This window comes from Ammospiza nelsoni, chromosome 2 (genome assembly GCF_027579445.1).
Source record: "Ammospiza nelsoni isolate bAmmNel1 chromosome 2, bAmmNel1.pri, whole genome shotgun sequence".
NCBI lineage: Eukaryota > Metazoa > Chordata > Aves > Passeriformes > Passerellidae > Ammospiza > Ammospiza nelsoni.
Window position 1 is genome coordinate 85296267 of NC_080634.1, and position 25897 is coordinate 85322163.

General features: G+C 40.0%; 1 protein-coding gene across 2 annotated transcripts in view; it reads left to right on the top strand.

The window, feature by feature from the left end:
- Positions 1–15226, top strand: part of P2RY8 (P2Y receptor family member 8) — a 33942-nt gene extending 18716 nt beyond the window's left edge. The window contains exons 3-4 of one of the 2 annotated variants that reach the window (XM_059467056.1): positions 11135–11304; positions 11437–15226. In XM_059467056.1, the coding sequence (XP_059323039.1) occupies positions 11203–11304; positions 11437–12276 (942 nt within the window). In that variant the 5' untranslated portion in view covers positions 11135–11202 and the 3' untranslated portion in view covers positions 12277–15226. Of the gene's footprint in view, positions 1–11134 lie in introns of both variants that reach the window. The other variant, XM_059467055.1, reaches the window with a different exon arrangement.
- Positions 15227–25897: the final 10671 nt, after the last annotated feature.

Consider the following 25897-nt stretch of genomic DNA (forward strand, 5'->3'; position numbering starts at 1 on the left):
CTTCTCCAAGCAATAAGAGTGTGTTACACAAGGATAGAATCCAATTTCTCTCTTATTTATGTGTTTAAGTTAACTAAGTGCAAAGAGGGTGGGAGAGAAGACCAAACCCTGAATACCATGGCACTTGCAGCCAGGTTCAGCTGAAAAGTTGAACTTTGACTTCCTATCTCACCTGTACTTGAGGATATCAAGAGGAATGAAGCAGATGTGGTTTCAGGTGCTATTCCTGTTGTAGCTATTTGTACTAGTGTAGTCCCTAAGATACTGGACTAAAGGCGAAGCTTTTCTCAGAAATATTTTTTCCTTCTTTTTTCCCCATTTTATAATCTCTGCTTCTTGTAAGTAACCAGTCATACCTCTAACTGGTATCAGATTGCCAAGCTGAGGAGAAGTCAAGAAAAAAAGTGTTAAGTCACAAAGAAAGTAATAATTAGGTTGACTCTTTGCTCTTTCTTTTGTGCATATATGATGCTGCTTTTAAAACTAGGTAATATCTGCTCCTGTAGTCTGTTGTTTCTGAGGCCCCTGTTACCTGTGCACTTTGCCTTTGGGCAGATGAGCTCTGCACTCTTCAGGCACTTGTGAGTCCATGTTGTGCCCTGTGCCAGCCACAAGCAGCACAGCTGCAATTATTGATACTCAACGTAAGCTGTGAGCTTTTGCAGAGAAGCCAATTTTCAGTTCTTTCCACATGTGAACAAAGTGATTTTGCACAAGCTGGAAAACAATGATCTTGCTTCTACCTATGAAGCAAAGAGCTCCGAGGTGCTGTGCATACAACGCACAGAGCTGCCTCAGACTTCTCTGTGAGCTGCATGAATGCCAGACCTACAGGACTGCTCTGAGAGAAATGCTTCCTGGTCATGCCGTTGGGCCTCCAAAGATTATATATCATAATTAAAAGGCAGAATCAGCCATGACTGTAGCTTGAATACTATTGAATGGTGATGATAATTTCTTTAAAAAAATGAAGAAACTTTCTCTAGCAGAGAACCACAACTATTTATATGTGACACGAGCAACTGAACGTCACTTTGGAAAAATGCAGCTCATCTGTAGCTCAGTAGTACAATTCAGGGTTCACATTTTGATCTGTGACAATAAGCAGTAAAAGAAACTGGGCAAAGGAAAGAGTTGCAACAGTGCAAGGTTCCTCACGGAGATGACCTGAGGCACGCCCCAACCACCAGTCCCTTCAGGCCAGCTGGAAAGGAAGCATTGTCCAAAGTCCTAGGGAATAAGCTCACCTTTCCCACTGCCTTGGATTGCCTACATTTCTGCCTCCTAGCCCTTTGTCAGCCCAGGCACACATTTCTGCCTGAAATATATGCGGTCACCTATTTTCAGTGGGTATGGACAAGAAGTACAGGAGAATGGCTGAATGCAATATCAGTTCCAGTCATACCAAAGTGCTCCAGCAGCCTGGTTTTGTATCAAAGCCTTCCAGTAAGATGTGCAGCTTGACAGGAAGCGAGGCTCATTCTTTCCGTATATCTAGCTCCTCTTACCCTTTCAGGAGCAGAGAATAAGATATGCAAGAAGCTGCACAGTGCACATCAGTTTAGCTCCTTCAGAGCCCCTGGTCTCAAATTTTTCAGCCAAGACTGTTTTCACTAGCACTGATGGGAGAATCACTCCAAACTGTGATTTGGAAGAGGTTCCAATCACTCCTGACATGAAAATCAGGAGAACATCCAGTCTGCAGGAGTTCACTGCCACAACATTGCAGAAGGCACCTGGGGGGAGAGCAGTGGTCAGTCCATTCCATGGCCTGCCAGTAAGGGCTAAATGTTATGTGCTGAGCAAGTACTGCAGCAGGAGCAGGAGAAAAAATAATTTTTATTCTGAATCCTGAAGTAATGTAAAACTGACTGTAGGCTTTGACACACACAGGTGGAAGAAGATGATTCAGGTAAAACAATGCATTTGATCCTGTTCTGTGCCAATTTATTTTCACACAAAAGCTGACCTGGTCATTTAAAAGTAGAAGCTGGGTGATCCAAATGTGAAAGGGGTCAATTATGTTTTAGTGAACTAGCTCAGATTCTGACAGATTCCAGGCAACTGTGGGCGTCCAGGAAATCAGGATCTGAATCAACAGGATGTTTAAAACAGGCTGGAATCAGCTTCAAACACCTGCATTTACTGTGGAAGTGACTACGTATGCAGATACTGCAGTCACTGGAGATCTGCCCAGTACAGTAAACACTTTCCAACTCACCCTAAAATAGATACTTAGATTTCTCTGGATGATAAATCCATAACTGTAGCAAAGACCAGGCAGGAAAGGCCACCTATACACAAATCCTGCTGTGGAAAGACTTTTGCCTATTCATATAGATCTTAATTAATAGGAGGAACAACTATTCATCCTGTGTTTTTACCAGTCACCAGTTGTTAATGGATCCAGTACTTTTAGGACACATCTATTTATTCAGGGGGTAGAAAAATGAATCTGCTGAGACCAACTAGTCTCAGTGGAAGCAGTGGAAAAAGGCCCATCTGAACGCAGCTTACACTCTCAAACAAGTTATTTGATACACCCCTGCAAATATTACTTACAATTTCTGGCCCAAATATGTTATATGACTGTTCGAATTACTCTACATTGTTTGCTCAAAACATTTCCTAAATATCACACCAAATTATTCTTTCAGGTACTCCAGCAAAAATTCGTGGCCTGTCCTGTTTATGGGCTCAGTCATAAGCAAAATCATTTAACAGCTACAGACTGTCATATCCTTACTGTAAATATGAAAAAAAACATAATCTGAGGATCTTTTTTTTCTTTTTTTTTTTTTTTCAATTTTTATCTCTAAAGATAATCTTCAAGAGCACACAGCAACTGTACCTCAATTCCTTTGTGGACTGATCAAGAGAGGAAATACTTGAAGAGAGCTTCACAGAAAAGAGAGGTGAAAAGATAGAAAGTAGAGATTTCAAACAGAAAATATATACACACATATATTTGTGTATAGCATAAAAGCATATGTGCTTTTACATGTATATACTTATATATATTTGTTTGCTGCAAAATGCCAGTTTGAGCACACAGATTCAGTGTAAGACCACCAAGTTTCTGAGGATTGAGGGATTCTCTGTTAGGAATCTGTCATATATTCTACCACAACTGCCTTGTGCCAATGACTGTTAAATTCTTTTCCTGGAATTTGAGGTTGGAAGGGAAATGATTGATTACACTCTTTCCTCTGACTCTCACAACAGCTCCATGAGGCAATTACTTGTAGAGGGAAGTAGTTGATGACCAGAAGCCATTGTCTGTCAATCCTGGATACAGTCAATATTTAAAACTTAAACTTATAAAGGAAACCAATTCATGAGTTATTTAAATTTCAACTAGGCAAACTTCAGGCAATTTCATCAAAGTTCTACCAGAACATGTGTCTTCATCTTGCCATAAGTCAAGGCCAAGGTACCTGCAGGAGTGCCCTCTGGCACAGGATAACTCCACACTATGCAGGATGTCTGCCAGAGGAGTTAAAGGGGGGTTTACAAGCTGATTGTTCATGGCCCTGAACCATCTGACAAACTCTGTGGCACATTTAAGTGAAGGGTCCTTGCCAGGAATCAGCAGTTTCGGGAACCACTTGCATGGCTCTTCCTCCCTGTGCAAGATAGCATGGTTTCACCCAGAGGAAAGTTACCTTGTGCTGTTGGGAAATATGAGTGTGCATATGGGCAGTGATCACAGAGGCCTGTATGTCCTACAGAATGAATGCTTGAGCTGATATGTTGAACTTTTCTGTTGCATTTGCTTTGCTAATCTTTTTTAAAATACCAGTCTTCAAAAAAGCTTTTAAAAGTTTTAAAGGTCTGCTTATGTAGGAAAGATCAACATATATATAATATTCTAGCTATTAGCCCCTAAATTGGAACCTCTTCAAATCCACTTTAGGATACTTACTCTTACTGACATTTAAACCAGCCTACAAAATTTATCAGTAGTTACACAACTTGGGTTTCAACTGACCTAAGGTTTTGTGCACAACATTTTTATAGGCTTACTTGTGCACTGGTAAATAAAACTGCAAACTGATTTATTTTGTAATCTAAGTAGCACCTGAACTGTAAAATCATACTTCAGATGCTGAGAGGTTTTTGTCAATACTGGCTCACAGACTTACTATTTCCAAGAACCTTACTACTGCAGAAATAAAGTTTTTTAAAGACCACATTGATGAGTTTCGCTCTGAGCCAGCTCATAGACACAGATGACAGTGGCTGTGTTCATGCAAATCTTACCTAAATTAGGGTGAATGTTGCTAACTAGCAGAGAATCCTGAACTTGCTGATTTATACTTCGAAAAGGTGAAGGTTTAAGTGAATTAAAATCAGCACAACTGCATAGTCCAGGACAGACACAGGAAATTTGAAAGTAGATATGTACATTTAATTTTACTACTTAGCTAGTTCTGAAGATTCAGTGCAGCATTTGCTTGTGGAGTTTCTTTGCCTCTCATCTGTATTTTTTAAATTTCATGGAAACAAATTTTTGGTTCAATCTTGGAAAGTGCCTGCTTTTACTCTGTCAGGCTGGAGAACAGAAGCACTCCCTAGTAGGCAGAAATCACAGCATTATTTTTATTCACTTTTGAATAAAGCAGTTTTTCTCTAGAATGATACAGCTAACAAGCTCTTACAGGAATGCACCCCTCTACTACATGAAAGCTGGTAATGTTTCTATATTTTCTTGCTGAAAAAAGAGAGGGGTTTTTACCTCTCAATTTGAAATCCTTGTGGAGAGAAGACACTCTTGTTTTACCTTGCCCTGATGGTTTGAGGTCAGAGCTATACCCACCGTAGGGTTTACTTTGACTGTGTGTACTAAGATAAAGACTGACATTTGTGTCTGAAAGAGTTTTTGATTAATATAATGAGTATAGCTTAACTTTTTCATTGTAAAATATGTGCCAGCTTTTGCAGTGAAGGTATACATATGGTTTACTTATGTCCTTTATCTAAGTGATCTTCAGTGAAAAATAAGAAATAAGACCAGGGTTTTTTAAAAGCTAAATGGCATGGAAGGTCAGGAATATCATAGCTAGTTCGACACCTTCAGTTTTCTTTTCTCTGCTCAGTAATTCTGAGTGCACAGAGGGTAGAAGTGTCATTTCCCAAATGTATTTCTTCTTAAAAGAAGGTAAGCTAAAACATCAAATACTGCCTTTGTGATAACATAACTAAGGCTTGGCAACAGTTTCTGACCTTTGTGATAATGATACTCAGAACAGAACAATAGGAAAACAAATCGGCTAAAAGAACAAGGAAGCCCAAATACAAAGAAATTTCTTAGAAGACTTAGGTTCACATCTCCACTGAGTGAACCAAACTCTTGGCTTTTAGAGATGTAGAGATGTAACACTGCCAGCTAAAATTTGCATGAAAGTTTATTGCAAGGGTGAGAAAGAACCATCAGTACAAAACCTGCAGCCCCTTTCGGTAAGGCCCATGTTCTGTTTAGGAAACATTCAGACAGCGATGGACTCATTTGCATTGCTCAGTTTGCTGAACTTGAACATTTGCAGAAGTGTTTCTCTGAATCGCATGAATGGTGCTTTAGGAACTGTACTTGAGATGTGTTACAAAAGGGCAATTTTTCTTCTTGTTCTTCACATTAAAACCCCTTACTGTATTGAAATATCGAAGTGTTTGTCACTTTTCCCACAGCTCAAGATAATCGACTCTTGGCTCTTTACCTTCCTGACACCTTCTCACACTCAGTCTTCAATAGAAATTAAGCATTTGTTTTATGGGCTTTTACTCATCTCAGTAGTTATTCACACAGTCCAGGAGGGGTTGAAAACCCAGCAGGAACACTCCATACTGAGAACCCCCAAGTTGTCTCTAGTTTTATCTACCATTAGGTAGACATAAACTATCCTAACCCTTTATCTCTTGTTACTGCTTTGTAATCAAACTGAGTAAGCAAAAAATAATGTCAAATTAAAACATACTAAAAAGTGGTCTTTTAAAAGAAAACAAAATGCATTCTTCAGCTACATTTGCATTGATGAAAAACTATTAACAGGGTTTTTCTAAGTGCTTGCAATAAAATCTGTCCTTTCACTTTTCTTCATTCTAAATCTATTTGCAATTGAGTTGAAATTGCATTTCAGCTTGTTTTACCTGAAACATCTGAAACATGCCATCCTGCATTCTTCAGCTAGAAGGGTGTCTTTCTACAAGTGTAACAATATCAAAGACTTTATGAAATAAGAACTTTTTTCCCTTATGCAATAGTGCTTTGGCAGGTATTGCACCAAAAATTATGAAACACAATGAGTTTTGAAAGGCTTTCTGCTGCAGGGTGTATTTTAAGAGGTATTTTCCATCTCAAATCACAAAACAAATCTCAATTTTTTTATAAATCGGCAATTTTCATTTTGACTTCACTCATGGGCTTTTCAGTCTTTTTCACAGGTGTGCTTGAAACTGAGAACAGGAAGATAATAGATGTAAGAGAGAAATCACATCAGCTTAATTTAGCAGTTCTCTAAAAATAGAGACATCTCTACTCTTCCTCCTCCACAGCAAAGAAGCAACACATCTCTTGCGATTTTTTTTACTGTTTGATTTTCAGTACAACCTTAAATGTTTTATTTATCAACTTTTGAAGGGAATGAAATCCCTATTCCTATCAGAAAAGCATTAAGCAGCTGTCACCTTAGCTTATGGTTGCAGCTTGGATGAAAACATGATTCCACTGAATTTCCAAGTGAGTTTTCTGTGCAGAGTGCCATGAGCCAGTGAGTACAAAGAATAGCAAAAAAAATCCTACATGGATTTAGTGAGTATTACTCCAGAGGCTTAGTACTTAATATGAGACTAATATACATCCATCTACTAAATGTTTCAGAATCAGGCAAGCAGAAAAGCTTAACATTTCTCCTTCTATGTCACAAGCTTGAGGACTGATGTAAATATCTCTAAGACTGGATCATGTCACTTGAAGAATCCTTATTTAGTTTTTGTTTCAGTATGTCCATTGGTCTGTCTTATTTTAAATACAGGTCTCCCCAAATTAAAGAAAAAGCATGTATTTCTAACAGGGAAATTTATGTAACAGAATTATATTTTGAAAAATTATGCATACAAAACCATAGCTTAGAGTGTATGTTTTAAAATCCATGCAAGCTTCACTGATTTGAATTCTGTTGTAAAGCTGTAGTTGGATGGAAAAAGCTCATAAAATGAAAGAGGAGTCTAATTTTAAACCACTAAAGAGGGATTCTTTTCTCTCTTGATGTATTACATTTACAAATCAAACCACAAGAGACAGACAGAGGCTGTGGGTGCAGTGGGGGAAGGACACAGTTGGCCTGACCCAGATGAAAATGTAAACACAGCCTTAACTAAACCCCAGCAGACACAGGAATGGGAGTGGTACATTGTGGTTCCAGCAGCTCAACCTGCTGTGGTAGTTTCAGTCTAGCCAGCAGCCAAACCCCACACAGTCACTTGCTCACCTCCCCCACTAGGCAGGATTGCAGAGAGATTTGAAAGGGTAAAAGGAAGAAAAATTGTGGGTTGAGAAAAAGACAATTTAATAAGAAAAACAAAATCCATGCACACAAGCAAAGCAAAACAAGGAATTAATTCACTGTTTCCCATGGGCTGACAGGTGTTCAGCCATCTCCAGAAAAGCAGGGCCCCATCACATGCAAGGCTGACTTGGGAAGACAGTCACCATCACTGCAAATGGTCCCCCTTCCTCCTTCTTCCCTCTACTTTATATGCAGGTAATGGAATATCCCTTTGGCCAGTTTGGGCTACCTGTCTGTGTCTCCTCCCAGCCTCGTGTACCCCCAACCTCCTTGCCAGCAAGGCACTACAAAAAGCAGTGTGGTGGCTCTGTGTAAGCCCTGCACAGCAATAACAAAAATATCTCTCTATTGTCAACTCTGTGTTCAGCACAAATCCAAAAAATAGTCTCATACCAGCCACTGTGAAGAAAATTGGCTCTATTCCAGCCAAACTCCACGCACCTGGGCATTTAAAAAGCAAATCATTACAAGTGAGGGTGAATCAGAGCAGGAATTTCTTCTAGTCCAGGCTTTCCTGACAAGGAATTCAGGATTAGTGTCAGAGAATCTGGCAAAAGGAAAGATGAAATAGGGAGGAGGATTTTCTGTACTCCACATTTCCTCAACACATTTCCTCAAGAGGCTATCTGCCCTCATGAATGACCTGCAACATCAGTCTTGTGTGCTTTGCATGCTCCCTTCTCCCCTGCAGAAGACTCTAAAGGAACCACCCCTCTTCCTTCTGCTCATTGTGATGGACATCTGCATTACTAAAAACGGTGTCAAGGAGACATACCATTTTTGGAAAGCTCTTGTAGGCACATAATCAGTAAGTCTGGTGTCTTTCAACTCCAAGAGGTGCCTGCATTTGGAGGCACTTCTGTTTTACTGACAGTAGTGTTCCACGAGTGCATAAAATTTGCCTTTAGTCAGGCCATGAATGCTGACATTGTTTTGCATTTGGCAGTATCCAGGCATGCATTTTTTATCTCCTTCTTATCAAGATGTTCTCTCAGAAAAAAGCAAGTACAGAAGAAAATACATTTGAGAATAACACAAACCAAAATGTAACACATATTAGATAGCTTTATGACCAGTGTGATAGATTTAATGGAAATTTTTACCTATATTCCTACCTTCCCAAGTACCTGTAATTTCTATAGGAGTAGCTTCTAGAGGCCAGTGATAGCAAATATCTTTCATTTGCTCTATATTATTAGAGATCTGTGGTAACTCTGATATAGACAACAATCTTCTGTTTGGATTGAGAAGTATAGAGTTGTTAGGCACACAGGGATGCTACTTCAGCAGGATTTTTGAGGTAACAGACTTAATGAATAAACATTTGCTATGCTAAGTCACAAACAGATGAGTTGAAATAGAGAGCATTAAGGCTTTTTTCCCAGAGTTATGTGACAGTGAGTGCTTTTTCAAGTTAGCCTGAAAAATGAAGAATTAGCTCCAATCTTGATAGATCTCCCCTGATAAGATTTGAATTTCATTTGCAATAGATTTGGCTCAAAGGGCTTTTTGCAATTGTGCCCATATGATGATCACTTCACTATCTGAAACATGCTTGCTCTGTGTCATGTGCGTGATATATGTCCCTCTCTGATTTCTCTGAAATTCCTATTTTCTTGTTCCTTTATCTAGGATTCCAACATCTCAGCTGGAAGCAACCTTAATCAATACAACTGTCTTGATACTCACTCTCACCACTTCTGAATATTTGTAGCTGACATTTAAAGCACTATTGTCAAATATATCAGATCAAGAAAGAACTTTAATAAGCCCCCACTGAGCTGCTTGCTGCTGTAGCTGTACCTTTTTCTGGATCTGCACTCGGGTTTTTCTCAGTTGATTATCTCTTTACTGCACTGCAGCCTCCAGTAGAGACTTCACATTTGCCAGGTCTCAGGAATCATCAATGGTTCAGAAAACAAGTTTTTCAGTAAAAGCCTCTCTCAGAAAGTACAGCTTTTGTCAGAATTATGATTTCCAGAAACTATAGAGTTTCTCAGCACTGTGGGATGAGCTCTTTGAGGACTGACTGGTTGCACTGCTCATGGCCTATGAGCACAGAAACTAAAGCTCTTTTTAAACAAGATATCAGGTTAAGTGACACCAACATGTTTTTTAACCTAACCTCCTACAGCAGGGCTGCCTTGCAACAAGGTGCTTGGAATAAACCATGCAGGTGATGAGAGTCCACAAGCAGGAGTGTGTCTGAACCCACTCTCTGCCTGTAATTAAGTAGTAGAGATGTGCCCACAGTTATCGGCTGACTTGGCCTGGCACCTCTTCAGCCCTTATTGTAACTCTTTGCAGAACCTACTGTAGATCTGTCCTCTGCCTTTATGGGTATTTGTTGCCATTTCTTCACTTTTTCAATGGTGTACTTTTGTGAAATTGCCTCCCTGTACTCACATCTTAAGGAAAGCAAGCACACACATTGAGGTGTGAGTTCTGTCCTGCAGCTGCTGAATGCTTCCATGCTGCTTAAAATAAATACACTAAACCATGAGCTATTGCATCTGCCAAGAAAGATCTATGAAAAGCAGACAGTGAAAGCATGGGTCTGCTTTGCAGACTGCAAAACTGAAAGTAATCTTGCAGAATTACAGATTATGCGAATAAGACAGCTGCAAACAGAATATTTTTAACTAACTTGCATTTTGGAAAAACTGAAGCTCAATAGTTTTTTTTTTTCTGGGTAGAAGAGGGCTTCTCCAGCCTGTAAACCAGTCCAAGAAATTGCAATCTGACCCTGCTTCTCATTTTTCTTTCCTTATATTCTTTTTATATTATAAATATAGCAAGAGTCATTTGAATGCATGTTTTCCTTTCCCTAAATTGAAAAAAAGCAAAAAATTTAAAATCCACACCTTATTTGAAATGGATCACAGTTTAGTTGTGGGGAAGAAATGTCAGAAGATACTGTGCACTACAGAAATCAAGGTTATGACACCTAGAGTAGATGCAATGGATTTAGCTCACAGACAATCCATGGACTAGTGTTCTCATGCAGACATCAATTGAATGTCAACTTGTGATATGTGATTTTCCTTATGTTACAGTAACATAATGAATAGACTACAGAGCAGTCCATGTGAGAGGGATTGATGGGCCAAGGTCAATGGTGTGAGGTTCAATAAGGCAAAATGCCAAGTCCTGCCCTTGGGTCACAAGAACCCCACACAGCACTACAAGCTTGGGGCAGAGTGCCTGGGACATTGCCCAGTGGAGAAGAACCCAGGGGCTCTTCATAATCAGAGCTATGATCTAATTGACATGGTGATGTTTGCTCAAAGATGCCATGATCTTGGATGTCTTTTTCAAGTTAAATGATTCTGTGATTCTAAGCATCAGAAAACCATTCACCAGGGAAAAGCCAGCTGCTCCAAAATAGGAAGAAGTCAGATTGGTGATTTGAAGGGAGGCAAGATTTTCAGAAAGTAATTTTAATGAATTGAGTGCATTCAAGGAAAATTTGTCAAACTAAAGAATTTTTTTAGTTGATTAATACATGATTCATGTCCTAAATTTCTGCTTTGACATATTGTTTTTCTCACTTGACATTTCTCCTCTAGGTTTTCAAGCCAAGTGTTCATGATATGATCCAGCTGGCTTACAGGGATCAACAATCCACTTATGAAAAATGGTTAAAAACGAATCCCACCTGGACGATTTGACACTGGCAATGCTCCAGAATAAAACAGTGTCCATCACCCTCCCAGTTGTGTATACAGTAGTGGCTGTGGTCAGCATCCCTGGCAATTTGTTCTCCCTTTGGGTGCTCTGCTGGCACATCAAACCCAAAACACCTTCTGTTATTTTCATGATCAACTTAAGCATCACAGACCTTATGCTGGCCTTATGTTTCCCCTTCCAGATTTCTTATCACGTCCGAAGCAATCACTGGACATTTGGCAAGACTCTTTGCAGCCTTGTGACAGTGATGTTCTATTCCAACATGTATTCTTCCATACTGACCATGACCTTTATCAGCATGGAGCGGTACATGGGTGTGGTACACCCCTTGAAGTCGGTCAAGTGGAGAAGAAAAAGATATGCCTTGGGTGCCTGCCTAGCTATGTGGTTTGCCTTGCTACTAGCCTTCTACCCACTAGAAACTACAGACCTGACCTATGAAGTGAAAGAATTAGGGATTATAACCTGTTTTGATGTCCTTAAATGGAATATGCTGCCCAATTTTGCAGCTTGGGTAGCCTTTCTCCTCACTTTATTTGTTGTGCTGTTCCTGATCCCTTTTGTTGTAACAGTTGGATGCTACATTGGTATCATTAGGAAGCTAATTCAGACATCAAGCAGATATGGCAATAGGCAAAAGACTAGATCCATATACCTGGCAATAATTGTCCTTCTGTCCTTCATCACTTGCTTTGCCCCCAATAACTTCATCCTACTTGCACATATGATCAGCCGCCTATTTTACAACCGCAGTTTGTACCCTGCCTACAAGCTCACCTTGTGCCTCAGTTGCTTCAACAACTGCATAGATCCCTTCATTTATTACTTTGCATCGAGAGAATTTTACCAGAAATTCATGCAATTGTTTCGCCCTATGGTACCGCTCAGCGACAGCTCGGAAAACAGAAGGGAAAGTTTATTCTCTGGCAGGACCATGTCAGCCAGATCTATGTCAAGTGGACCCATGGATGGGTTAGAGGGAGTAAGGATCAATTTGCAAAGGCAGGAAAGTGTTTTTTAGCGTTAGATATTCCCAGAAGAACGACACCTGTGAAACTCAGGAGTAGACACAGAAAACATTTCCTTTTGAAAGGCCATGCTGAAAATACCTTGCTTCAGTGACAGAACTCAAGCTGTACTTAAATTGCATTTCAGGATTTTCTGGGCATGGAAGTGCTAAAGGAACTGAATTTCTTCAAGAAGGCACTGAAGCAAATCAAGCAGGGTTAGCCTGGAAATAGCCTTGCTGCATAAGACCAAGGGATAGGTTTAGAACAGTTACTCTCAGGTTGTACTATAGTTAACCAAAGACTTGCAATTCTCAGTGAATGTGAAATATTACTGTACATGAATTAGAGCATACACCAAAGCTGGTTTGGGAGTAACGGAGTTGTTTTTCTAAAGAATGTGCTAAGCTTTGTTTTTGTTTTTTGATTATATTTCCTTCTCTGTTGTTGTATTTTTATAAAAGAAAGAATAAAAGTAGCATGGTATTTTACCATTAATGCATAATGCAGAGCCACTGTGAAATCACCCAACTGCTTTTCAGTCAAACCACACTGACACTTGAAAAGGCTAGGTTGACTCATATTATTATTTATTTCAATCTTATACAGCAAAATATCTCATACAATGAAAGGAAAGCTAACAATGTTTGCAAATACAGCTGCACTTCTTGAAGTTATTAATTTCTCAGGACTATGGGGAGCACTTTATTGAAAGTAATGGACCTTCCCACATTAACCTATTACAGTACCAATGCTGCTTGTATGGGGTTAGTATCAACTGGTCATTTTCACCAATGTGAAAAGGCTACACATAGAAGAACCATCCCCCTCAGCAGAATTTAGCTTTACATAGTGCCTGGGGAGTGATGTTTTCTTCCTTACAGAGATAGTGTAGATTATAAACCAGATTTTCAGCTGGATAAATGAAAATTCAACCACAGACTGGAGAGTCATTCTCTGCCAGCAGAAGCCAGATGAAAACTTTTCCTGATGGCAAGATGTCAGAAACAGACTTCTTTCAGGCAGGCAAGAACAAAGAAGAAAGATGAAAATAAGGCTTGAGAATGGGAGTTGTATAAAACATCCTGAAAATAAGTTGTGGCAGGTAGGTTGAGCAGTCCTGTGTTTGGAGCCCTCCTCTGAAATGTCTTTCTACAGTTTGCCTACTGTGTGCCATGTTTAATCCTTCTCACTTCGCAACAACTGCCTGCATGCCTGGAAAGACAGCTGCTGCAGAACCTGCACTGGGGACAGAAAAAAGAGAAGATATTCCTGTAGTATTTACAGCTTTTTACCTACATTTGACTCTCATTGACAGAGGATAGACACAAACCACCTGAGAAGACCAGACAAGACCCCCTCACAAGCAAGACAAAAATACACAATATCCTTTTGCTGCGTTTCGACTCCATCCAACACTGAGGAGGAAGCCGTCTGCAATGTTGTAGATAGCTGGTTGAGACATCTCATGCTGCACTGATTCCTGAGCTCCTGTGCCTAGGCAACCCCCAAGGCCCTTAAAATGTCCCATTTTTCTTTGGGCATCTCATGGTTCAAAACCAATTTTACACCACTAATTACCATGAATTTCTTCACAGTGGAGGGTGGAAAACCACAACATGCACAGTGAGATATTTGAATGTCCTCTCTTCTGCTAAAGTATTGTCAGTTTTTGGAATAGAATAAATGTGAGTTGACCTAGCACTACTGTTTACAAGCCAATGTGAACATTCAATGCTTTGTGGCATTTCACAGTGCTAGTTTTAATTGATCGGCACATTTTCTGAGTACAAAGCAAATCTTAGTGATACGTAACTTACCCAAACCCTCCCATCAATTTGCCTGGAAGCTACCCTTCACTATTCACTTTCACATGATTCCAGCTTTCTCACTATCACAATTGTTTAATTGTTTTTTGCATTTTGTTGTGGCAGAATTTTTTTTTAAGTTTATACTGAAATCTCTCTCCTTTTTCTTTTTTTTTTTAAACATGGAAATATTTTTACATTGAAAGCCTTTACTTCTCCTACATTTAATGCAGACTTTGACTCTGTTTTATCTTGAACATGGTCCTCAAGTGCATAGTCGCTCCTAAAATATGCTGCAAAGTGCCTGAACTATAACTGACACAAAATAGAGCCAAGAGGGCAGAAACCTTGCACTTTGGATATCAACTGCTATATTTTGAAAAATTGTGAATTGCTCCTTTTTCAAGTGAAAAAAGATGCTCACAATGGACAGAAAATATTATCTCCAAACTCATGCAGCTCTTCCTAACCCTTCATCTCTCTTCTGAATATGTTTAAAAGGAACAGGAAGGATACCTCATTTGAGTACACTTCATGCCATTTCACTAACTAGCTTCTAGTTAACTCCTGTTGGGTCAGTGAGATTGTTCCTTGAGAAAGGAATGAAAAATGCACCCATTAACACCAGTCCTTCGAGTCCGATGGAATATACTGTGAAGTCTTGGAGAGTTTTTATTTGAGAGGAAGAGAATAAATTATTATTAAAAGAGGCCCATCATACTGTTCTTTCATCCTGGAAATACATCTTTCTGGAGCACCATAAGAATAATGACTTCTACCCTCCTTGATCAGTAAGTGTAAGTTGACATCCAAATACATATAAATATATACATATACAGTGCAATTTGTGAAGTTATTGAGAAGATCATGTCCATATTCTGTACAATTTGGGGAATATGGGTCCTGGGCAACTTGCTTACTTGTAAGCATTATTATGTAGTTAATGTAATTTTACTGAAAAGAATGTAAAGTCTTCTGTTTGTTTTCAGGGTTGGTAGGAGAGTTTGTGTTTGGTGTTGTTTTTTATGACAGTATATAAATTTAGTCTATGAATGTTCTTGAACTTTTTTGTAATATAATGATAATAATAAAGGGAAAAAAAAGCACATGTTTTAAGATTCATTCCTGTGTTTTTACCTGCCATGTGGGAAAAACTTCCGAGCATAGCAGAGGGCAAGGAAACCAAGTTATGAAATAAAATTCATCTATTTCTCATTGTTATTGTGGATTTTTAATTTTTTTTTTCAGATTTCTTTACAGGATAGATATATATATTAGAAGTTGGCATTATCATAGACACTTCACACAAATTTGAAAAGTATCAATACTTTAATGAGATGTTGGCTAACTCGAGTCCTTCTCCTGATGCAAGAAGTGCACCAATACATATATTTTTTTTTAATTTCTATTCATTTCTGAAGGAGCCTAGCAGTCAGAGGCTCTTCCACCCCCAGTCTGGAGCAGGGCATTGGAGGAAACTGGGAACAGACAGAGTCAGTTGTGATGGAATCATAGAATCATAAAATATATCAAGTTGGAAAGGACCCACAAGGATCATTGAGTCAAGCTCGTGGGCCTGCACAGGACCATCCCCAAGAGTCACACCATGTGCCCAGGAGTATTGTCCAAACACTTCTTGAACTCTGTCAGGCTGGTGCTGTGACCATATCCCTGGAGAGCCTGTTCCAGTGCCCAAACAACCTCAGAGTAAAGAATATTTTCCTGATATTCAACCTAAACCTCACCTGACACAACTTCAGGCCAACCCCTTGGGTCCTGTTCCTGGTCATCAGAGAGAAGAGATCAGTGCCTGCCCCTCTGTTTCCCCTCACAAGGAAGTTGTAACTGCACTGAGGTCTCCTCTCAGTCTCCTCCAGGCTGAGCAGACCAAGGGGCCTCAGCTGCTCCTCATAAAGCTTCCCCTCTACACACTTCACTATCTTTGCATGCTCCTTTGGATGTTCTCTACCAACTGCATGTCTTTCTTACATTGTGGCACCCAGGATGCAAGGTAAGGCCACAGCAGCACAGAGAAAAGCAGGACAATCACCTTGCTCAAGTGATGGTGATGTTGTGCTTTCATGAATGTTCCCTAGACTGACTACGTTCCATTTTGGGTTCATTGTCTGTTTGGCTACATATATGCTGATACATGAGAGGGCCAGAGATTATCCTGAAGTCAACTCATCACTTTTTGTCATTTTTTCCAGTTCAAAGAGTTTATAATAACATGAGGTGCTATCTACATTGATACCCACCACAGTGTTATTTCTCTAAGGTGATGGTTAGGGTATGTGCTTACCCAAAGATGGGAGGGATAGCACAAATGTTTGTGTGTGGAATTCAGTATTGGTAAGTGTGAATTAATGCACACAGGGAAACCCAGTCACAGCTTTGTGTATAAAATTATGTTGCTTATCAGTGACTACAGTGAATCACAATCTGTAAGTCCATTCATCAGCTCAGCATCATAAAAATCCACAGTTCACCCATTCATAGTTTACTCTCTGCACTTCTGGCCTCTGGCACAGAGAGGATCAACAAAGATTAGAAAAGACCAAGGTAAGAGCACATGGTATCCTCTAAGAAATTAATTTAAAATCTTAGAAGTTAAATAGTTTAGGACTGCTCATCTCAGAAAAGAGACAATATAAGGTAGGTAGGAAAGAGGCGTACAAAATCTTCAATGAAGTTGCAAAAGCTGATTTAGATGATTTACACTGCCTTTGCCTACTAATTGGTGAACAACATATTAAGCTGATGAGATCTGAGGTTAAAAAAATCAAGTTCCTATCTCTTCTCACAACACATAGGATAACTGGAAAACACTTTGCTAAGAATGTTGTGGATGCACATAGTACTGGTCCAGAGAAACTGGAAAAGAGCATGGAAAAGAAATCCATTGTAGGTTATTAAACAGGCAAACCACCATAGGCCCAAGAAGACCTTGAGGATTAAAATTGTCAAAGGCTGGAGAAGTAATAAGAGGAAGTCATAGTATGTGATTGCCCTGTTGTCCTTTCTTTTGAAATGCCAGTGGCCCCCTGGAGGCAGGACTCCATAAGCAAGACAGCCCCTTGGCTCCCCTCTGGTCCCCCTCACACTCCCAGTTAAGCCCTGCCAGAACCACCTTGGAGCCTGGCCTCTTCCACCCTGCCTGCTGGAGGGCTGCCAGGGGGATTCAGCAGGAAATTCAGCCAGCTACCTTTGTGGAAGAGGCTATTCCATAGTCAGGGGAGCCTGGAGCACAAACCTGAACAGCTGTCATTTAGTCCTTTTGACAGATCACAGAATCACAGGATGACTGAGGCTGGAAGAGACCTCTAGAAGTCACCGTGTCCAACCCCCCTAACCAAGCCATCTCTCACAATCAGGCAAAGATGAACTTGTGTCTTGCTCTTCAACAGATCTCTCCAGGTGCTTGTAACAGTTCATCCATTTTGCTTCAAAACACATAATTATTAATTCCATTTCTGACATATTGTCTCACCTCTGGTCTCACTTTTTCCATCACCTATCTCTCTCAAAGGCTGCTGCTGTTGGAGCTGACTAGCAGCAGACCTGTGCATGCACCTTCTTGTGCATTTGAGGCATGCAAATTCACTGTTGAATTTTTTTTTAACTTCTCAGACAGCAGCCTAGTCTACTCTTTAAAACTCACAGCTGTATTAGGGAAGAACACAATTCTCTGGCATGAATTGTCACAAATGCATTGGCAAATACACTCTAGTGTACCTTTTCTGAAAAAAAAAATAGGAAACAGGAAACAAAATCTTTTTCAATAACCTGATAAGTTAAAAAAGCTAATTTAAGATGCTATGACCTGGAAAAGTCCATTAAAATAATCAGTTTTATTGGTAAAATTTTTAGATGTATCTAAAGTCATAGTTTTTTTAAGTGCCCCAAATGAAAATTCTAATATAAAATAACACTTACAAGAATGATTAGGATATAAGACTTGGTTATTGTTCTTAGCAATTAAATCCATCCTGGGGAAAAAAAAAACACCTAGAATCTTTTATAGGAATAAATGTGCTTTCTTCATTTATGCCACAGTTCATAGTCTCAAAAGGAGTTACTGAGAGCAAAATTTCAGTCATACTATTAGTTTTGATATGCTTGGATTACTTTCATTCTGGATTAAGTTTTTGCAAGTAATTGTTTTCTTCTTGAACATGTAAAGTGTAACTATGTAGTGCATAATAGAGTACAGCATAATGCTTAGTTGAAATATCTTTTTTTAAGCTTTCTTTTTTATTTGACAAAAAACCCACAACCCTGCATAACTGAAGTCTGGACTGCCGCTGAACTCCTGGTCTTTCATGACTTAGTTGCAAGTCTTCTAGTGTTTTTCCCTAAAGTCTAAACAGCTGATATGTTATCAAATGAAGAGACTCTCAAGCATCTTTAATTATAAAATATGAAGTTCAGAGCTGCCAGACAGATTACCTTTCTAGCTTTTAGCATAAATAAATAACTCAACTCCCTTCTTGACTATCTTATCTCGGGATGATGTCTTGCAGTCACACTTTTTCTTCTGCAGAAATTTTCAGCACAGGGACAGTGATGGTTCTCTTTCCCCAGTTTCTGCACCACTGCCCACATGACCTGGCTCTAGCATGCCCCAATTTGCAGAAAGAAAAGTGCCATTGTCCTGCTGAGAGCTTCCCAGGCTAATTGTCCTTTGGAGCTTTTCCCAGTATGTTCCACAATCTTAACTGCTGCTGTTGGGTATGGTGAAGTACCCAGGAAAATAGAGACGTGTTTTGTTGAGTGCCTTAAATCTGAGGAAATTAAAAGGTTTTTCTCCTCTGCTGTGTACCTGAGAAGCTTTATCAAAGGAGAAAGGACAACAGACTCATATGAAGTATAAGTAGAAAATGGAAGAAGGGTTAAAGAAGTAACTTCTGTGGCAGCTGGGCAGAGAAATACTATAAGTGTCTGTGGAGAGGAGACACAGGAAGTCAGTTTCTGCACTAGGCTATCTGCAGTTAGAGAATGTCTGTAAATAGTTCTTTCATAAATGGCCACTTTCATTTTACAAACATGGTGCCTTTTCAGCAGAAAAGCTGGGAGCAGCAGTAAATCTCCAGATCTCTGCTGTAAGGAAAGAAATGTGATTAACAGACAAACAAACACTATCGAGATACAGAACAAACATCTCACAGAGTGACTCAAACCTCTGAAAATGTGGGCTTGCCATGCACAAAGGTGTAACTTACCTAATCAAGTGTTGCCCTAAGCATCTAATTGTTTGGAAGCACTCATGATGACTGGTGACTGTCTCCTTCATTTCCTAAACAATACCTGCTTTGGTTTTTGATTGCATTCAGACATCCAATGTCAGCAGATCTCTCTGTAGACAAACACTACAAAAGAAATTTTGGTATCCCACAGCTGTTACCATCTTCTTCTTGACAGCTGTTTTTGAATTTTGACATCTTCATGCTTGTAACAGCCGGTTACAATAATATTCCTGAGGATCCCAGCAAACAGTCAAATAGGCTGTGGGTCTTTCTTATCTTCCCAAACTCACACAGCTTCAGAAAATAAAGGAAAATATGTAAGTTAATGTATAAAATGAAGTATCTTCCCGTTATTTACCTCTGAAAAGAGTCTGTCCATCTTCTCAATTAGAAACTCTCTATGAAGTGCAATGGCTTTTTCTCTCTCGAAAAGTTTCAGCACCACACCTCTGACTTGGTTTCCTCAGTTCCTTATTATTGTCAACATGCTGGTATTTTTTTCTTTTCCCTATTACATCTTACATTCCATAGTATATGCAGAACGCATTGGTAACCCACCCCATTTTGATGAGCAATGCAAATTTCTCTGTACACTTTCACATAGTGTCCATATGTTTGAGCTTTTTAAACCCCTAAACGAGTACAAAAATAAGTTAAAATACAACATCTAATTGTTCTTCACTTGATTCATCTGATAAAATTGAGATGACAGAAGACAGAAGTCTGACAATGTTTACTTCCATATTCAATAAAGATGTTTGTTTCATAGGGTAGAATTATTCCTGTTCTTACAACCATGAAAATTTGCTGAAGGAGCCGTAAGATCTGTGGAAGTCATATCTTAGCACTTCTTAGCGTGCTTATGGTGTCTCTTTTCCCCTCCAATCTCAGTGCATCTCTTTCAAGATATTGCTAGACATATTGCCATTCACATCAGCTCTGACTGTCCCTACAAGTACACATCTGCACACACACATGTGCGTCCATTGCTCAGCCTGGAGAAGAGGACACTGAGGGGAGACCTCATGGAGGTTCCGAGGTCCTCTTGCCTTCCTCTCCAGAGCAAGAGGAGGGGCAGGCACTGACCTCTTCTCTGTGGTCACCAGTGACAGGACCCGAAGGAATGGCCTGAAGCTGTTCTGTTATGTAATCCTTAAAATTAAAATTAGGAATGTGAGCGTTTGGGGTGTGAGGCCTTTAGTTACTAGAAGTTACAGCATTTTGGAGGTACTTGAAAGTTAGGGTTCATTATCAGATACGTAGGGAAAAGACGGGACGCACTGCCCTCCGGTGGAGATTCAGATAATAAATATAAGAGCTCCAAGACGCTCTTCACCTCGGAGCCTTGGAACTTTTTTCTGGAAAAACTGGGACTACAGTGAGCCAATTAATATTCTCTTTGCACCTGAATTTAAGTTTCCCTAATTTCATGCCGTTGTCTTTGCAGTTATCATTATACTGTACAATAAGACGGAAGACTTATTTTCCAGTCTTAGGCAACTAGATATTTGTATCTTGCATCACATTTGTGTATATATGTTTTTTTTTAAAAAGCACACACACACATAGATAACATGTGCATGATGCACATATAATAGATATATTATGTATATGCACATAATTTCCCCCAAAATATTTTATGTACATGTTTATGTATTTTTCAAATTTAAATAACACAGAACCAGTGGTTTTTATAGTCTGATACACAGCTTCTTTTTGTCTAGAGGCTATGTAAGGGGTAATTGAAGTGAGACTGGGGCAATACTGAGATTAGAGGTGGAATCTGCATGTGCAGTAAAAACCAGACATATGACTTCAAGAGAGACTCATGGATTCAGTATAATCCACTGGCTGTCAAACACACAAGCACACAGATATCAAGGGATGCTGTCAGCAAACACTTATCCTCCTGTCCCAGGGACTACAGGGTTATTAGACTCTGCCTAGTCTTCCCTTCTGAGGCTGCTTGTTGGCCTCAAGCTCACAGCATGGAGAAAGAAAGCTGCAGATCAGAAGTTGCTCTCAGCAGCAGACATTGGCTGTGGCAACAGCTGGGAAAGTCAGCACTGGCACTGTGTGTAACTGTAATGCTGTTTCTATGTCGTGTAAGTCAGGATGTGCTTGCAGCACTCTATTTTATACTGGAGGAGGATATAGTACTTATTTGATATCAGGTAGAAACTAGCAAGAAAGAAGCATTCTTTTTTTTCTTCTATCTTGTGTTGCTGCTGTGGACCTGGCAGCTCACCCTCTTGGCCAGCACAGGCAAAAAAATCTGTCATTCTCTGCTCCTCTTACTAGGATTTAGTTGTCTTCACATTGAAATTTTTTTCAAGGCTCTAGGTTTCTTTAATTTACAATACATTTTCTGTGGCAGAGGCCAAAAGCAAAGCTAGTTTGAATTCCTAACGTTCTTTCTTCAATTATTCCTGGAATGACACTTTTTACACTATTTGAATGTGCTGGCCAAGGATGACTCTTTGGGGCTTGGATAATGATTTCTGTATTGTTTAAAGTTGCTTTGTGAATGGCCATGTCCTCCCCGTGTGCATTGCTACATCCATGTAGCAATGGATACAGCCTTTATCCTATGGTGCATTTAAATCTTATTCCATCTGACTTCCTGTGGTCTCCACAAAATGTCTCTATATGATTGTAGTACTACTCTACTTCAAATAGAAAGGAAATTCTGGAAAATGGTCACCTAGAGACACTGAGATATTACAGGCCTTCCAAGCTGGACAGAAGAGGAGGAAGAAGCATTTGTACCCGAGCTGAAAAATTAATAGGGATTCTTAAAAATGGCCTATGAGAACACAGAGCTAAGCAATAAGACTGTGAAAGAAATCTAGGGCATCTGCTCTGAAAGCACTCCCTGAGTCTGGAAAAATCTAGAATACCCCTTCATAAACCAAAGATCTAGCTGAACATGTAAAGCCATCGTAAATATACAAAGCAGGTAACTCTGCTCAGAAGGCTGCTGGCTAAATAAAAGCTGTATATAAAAAGACAAAAACAAAACATAGGACGGGGAATGTTAAATGACACCATGATTTTAAACAGTTACTGATGGTTAACTGATTAAATCCATCTGCAAACAACTAAAGATCTTTTCCCCTACAGTAACAGAAACAAGATGTATTAATTACTTCACAAGTTAGGCAGACACATTATACCATAGCAAGGATTTCGGCAGCAGAAAAAGGTTCATTGAAAAACTTAAGTGTGAGTTCTTTGAATTGATGAGGTTATCCTAGAAAAGTCAGGCTGCCCTGTGAAAGGTGAAATGCTCATTCCCTTCATAGCAACTTTATAGCTAAGCCCCTAGGGTTCACTAATTTCCTCACAGTGGTAATGCATTGTTCCCCAAACAAGATGATCCTGTGCTTGCATAGGTGGCTCAGGCAAATAATACATCTGGGTTCAAATACATACATCACAATACACACAAAAGTAAGCACAAGAACTTAATCATCACAGTGTTCTTTACATGCTTGAAGGTGTTACTGTCATAGCCACCAAGTAAATGCATAGACAGAAAAGCAGAGAATTCCAGAACAAAAGTATTGAGGTCTCTGCAGTTCAGAGCTTTAACTGCTGTTTTGCTTCTGCTCAAAATACCTTGTATATTTGAAAAAGTCAATAGTTTCATAACCAACCTTGGACAAGCTTAATCTTTGACTAGCACAGTGAGCCACGACACAAACTTTTCTGATAACTGCTGGTGTCATTGATCTCCCCTCAGTCAGCTCGCTGCAGCCCCACACTCGCTGTGCCTGGCTTGCGAGGCCGGTGGGGAGCAGTTAACAGCTCTCTGCCAAGCCTCTCGCAGCCGTGGCAGCTTGTGCGATGTGGTTTGGCTTTTCTCACAGGGTGCTTTAGCTTGACATTTGGACCAGCACAAATAGCACATAAAGATGGCAAATGAAAATATGTACGTCAACAGGTTTGTGGTTTTGTCTTGTAAATAAACAAAATCACCATTTGCCATGTAAGTTTAACAGAATAACAGATTTAGTAATTACCACTCCTTAAAAATAATGATCCAAGAGCCACATCTCATTTTCTTCAAGTAAAAACATCTTTTGGTGGTCTCTAGTTTTGGGCATTTTCTTAACTTTCATGGAAAATATATAGAATTTCCACATATTTCCCATTTATTTGTTTAAGTTTCAAAACGTCGGTTGTGCAAAGCAGAATTCAGTTAAGGGAAACAAATCAGGCTTGTTTTACTCTTCAGTTAATGGGACGCCACACCTAAGAGGAGTTATATTGAGTGCATCTCTAAAGACTCCACAGGTGTCTAGAGACAATCTGTCTTTGTTCCTCTCTCTCAAAAGAAGCTGCCAGGAACAGGTGTTCTTTCATCTCAAGTCTTTCCTTTACTCATACACACAGATTGGGATGGAGTCACAGCTTCACTGCTCTGTTGCTATGAGAGCCAAACTATATTGGAAGACTGAATAAAATGAGGAAAAGAAAATTTGGCTTGTTAATTTGATATATAAACCTTTGCATTATCATCTTAGTCCTCTGGAGTGTCTGATTTTAGTTTATTATGCTTGCTTATATACAGCACAAAGCAAACATAGTATAGAAAGACGACTAGATAAGAAATATGTCCCAGGTTCTAGGAACACCCATACAATTGCAATTTCCCTTTCTTTGGTTAGGAATGCAGTGACATTGAAGATGTACATATATTAGGATTTACATTTAACTTGCAGGGTTGTAATATTTTTTCCCAGAGGAATAACTCTTTTCTGGTGTGTGCCAGGAAACATAAGCTTCTGCTACTGGATGAGATCCTTTTCCTTTTATTCCATCAATATTATATTGGTATCATAGGAAAGATACTGTTGCTTTCATTTCTGCAATATTTTTCAGACCTGTCATTTGCAAGGAGCAGTGTCACACTTCCTAGCCCTGAAAAAGGAACAGTGAATTTGTTCTGACAAGCATACACTATTCCTTTTTCACGCAGGCCCTATTTTCCTCACTGACTCTCCAGATATTCCAGAACAATATTGAATATTATGGACATGCAGAGCACAGCTGTGTACATTCACAGGTGTACTTAATCTAAGTTTTTATTTCTGTTTTCAATTCAACATCATTTCCCTAGGTTCTTTCTACTTTGTAATTACTTGAGAAAAAATGTCTTTAAATTTTCAATTCTGCTCTCAAGTCACCATCACCACTTAAAAAAAAAAAACCAACAAAGTTCAAGCTTTACATCCTGGTAGCTAGGATGATATGCAACCTGTCAGGTTATGGTGACAAATGGCTGGTCCCCATGCACCATGACAAGAGCAGGAGGCCCAAGCCTGAGGGGAGCCCCAGCAGCCCCACAAAGCCAACAGAGTTCCCTGTCCCAGCCCCTCCAGGTGCCACAGGAGCCCTGTCAAAGTTGTGCTATTGGGGGATCCACATATGTGAAAGGTAGGTAGGCGAATGTGTGCACATACAAAAAGGTTTTTCATCCTGATGAGCCAGAGGGGAACAAAGACTCCTGGTGGTGTTTGTGCCTGTGTGAGTTCTTAGTGTCCCTGTCCATGTTGCTCCAGGTGGTTTTCCATGTCTCCAAGTAGACATGCCAAACAGTGTGTGCATGTCAGCCTGCTGGCAATGGAACTCATGCTCAGCCCTGCTGCTGGGGGCAGCTGGGGCATGGGGCTGTGACAGTCTCACCTCCACTGGGCTGGCAACCCTTAACACAAACCACGGAACCACAGAATGGGAATCGGAAAGTGTCGTGGGTTGACAGCCTTTATCCCAATATCGTGTGTTGTGTCTGGCAGCTGTGCCTTTTCTCTCTTCCCCCCCCCCCCCGGCCGTCTTGCTGCGGCGGGGCGGGGAAGAGAGGGGGGAGTGTTTGACCAGGCCTTTTTGCTTTTGGCTTTTGCTGCTTGGCTTGGCTAGCCGCTTTGCTTGCTTGCTTTCTGCTTTTTGTGCTGTTTTTTTTTCCTTTTCTCTTGCTCCCTCTTTCTTACCCTCCCCTGAAGATACTGGACCGGCTCCGGACCTGACCTGTAGACGTCCAGGACACCCGAAGCTTGCAGAGAAGCGCCGCGCCCTCTCAACACACAGTCTGTTTTTTCTGTTTTCTTTTCTTTTCTTGTGTTGGGGAGTGTTCTTTTGTTACTTGTAAATAAATAGGTTTTGTTTTCCACTTTGCTCCTCCGAGAAATTCCTTCCCGAACCCGGTGTTGGGGGAGGGGTGGTTGGAGGTTTGTTTTGTTTTGGGGGGCTCCCTTTTGGAGATTTCCCCTAATTTGTCCTAAACCAGGACAATATACTTTTTGGTGCGTTGGCCGGGAAAAAGGGAGGCCAAAAAACAGTGGAAAAAAAACCTATAACAATAGTATTTTGGTTTTGGCTATTTTGTGGGCATATTGGTGATTCATAATGTCATTTGGAGTGGAAGCTTGCCGGTCATTCTGGTCCCTAGGGGTTTTTGAAGTTTTAATACTTTTGTGGTCCCTAGGGTTATTTCCTTACCCAAAAATAGCTCTGATGTTGGCCCTAATAAGTAGCTTTTGTAAGCGGGGGGCACTAACCAGAATAGTCATTGTGCTGGT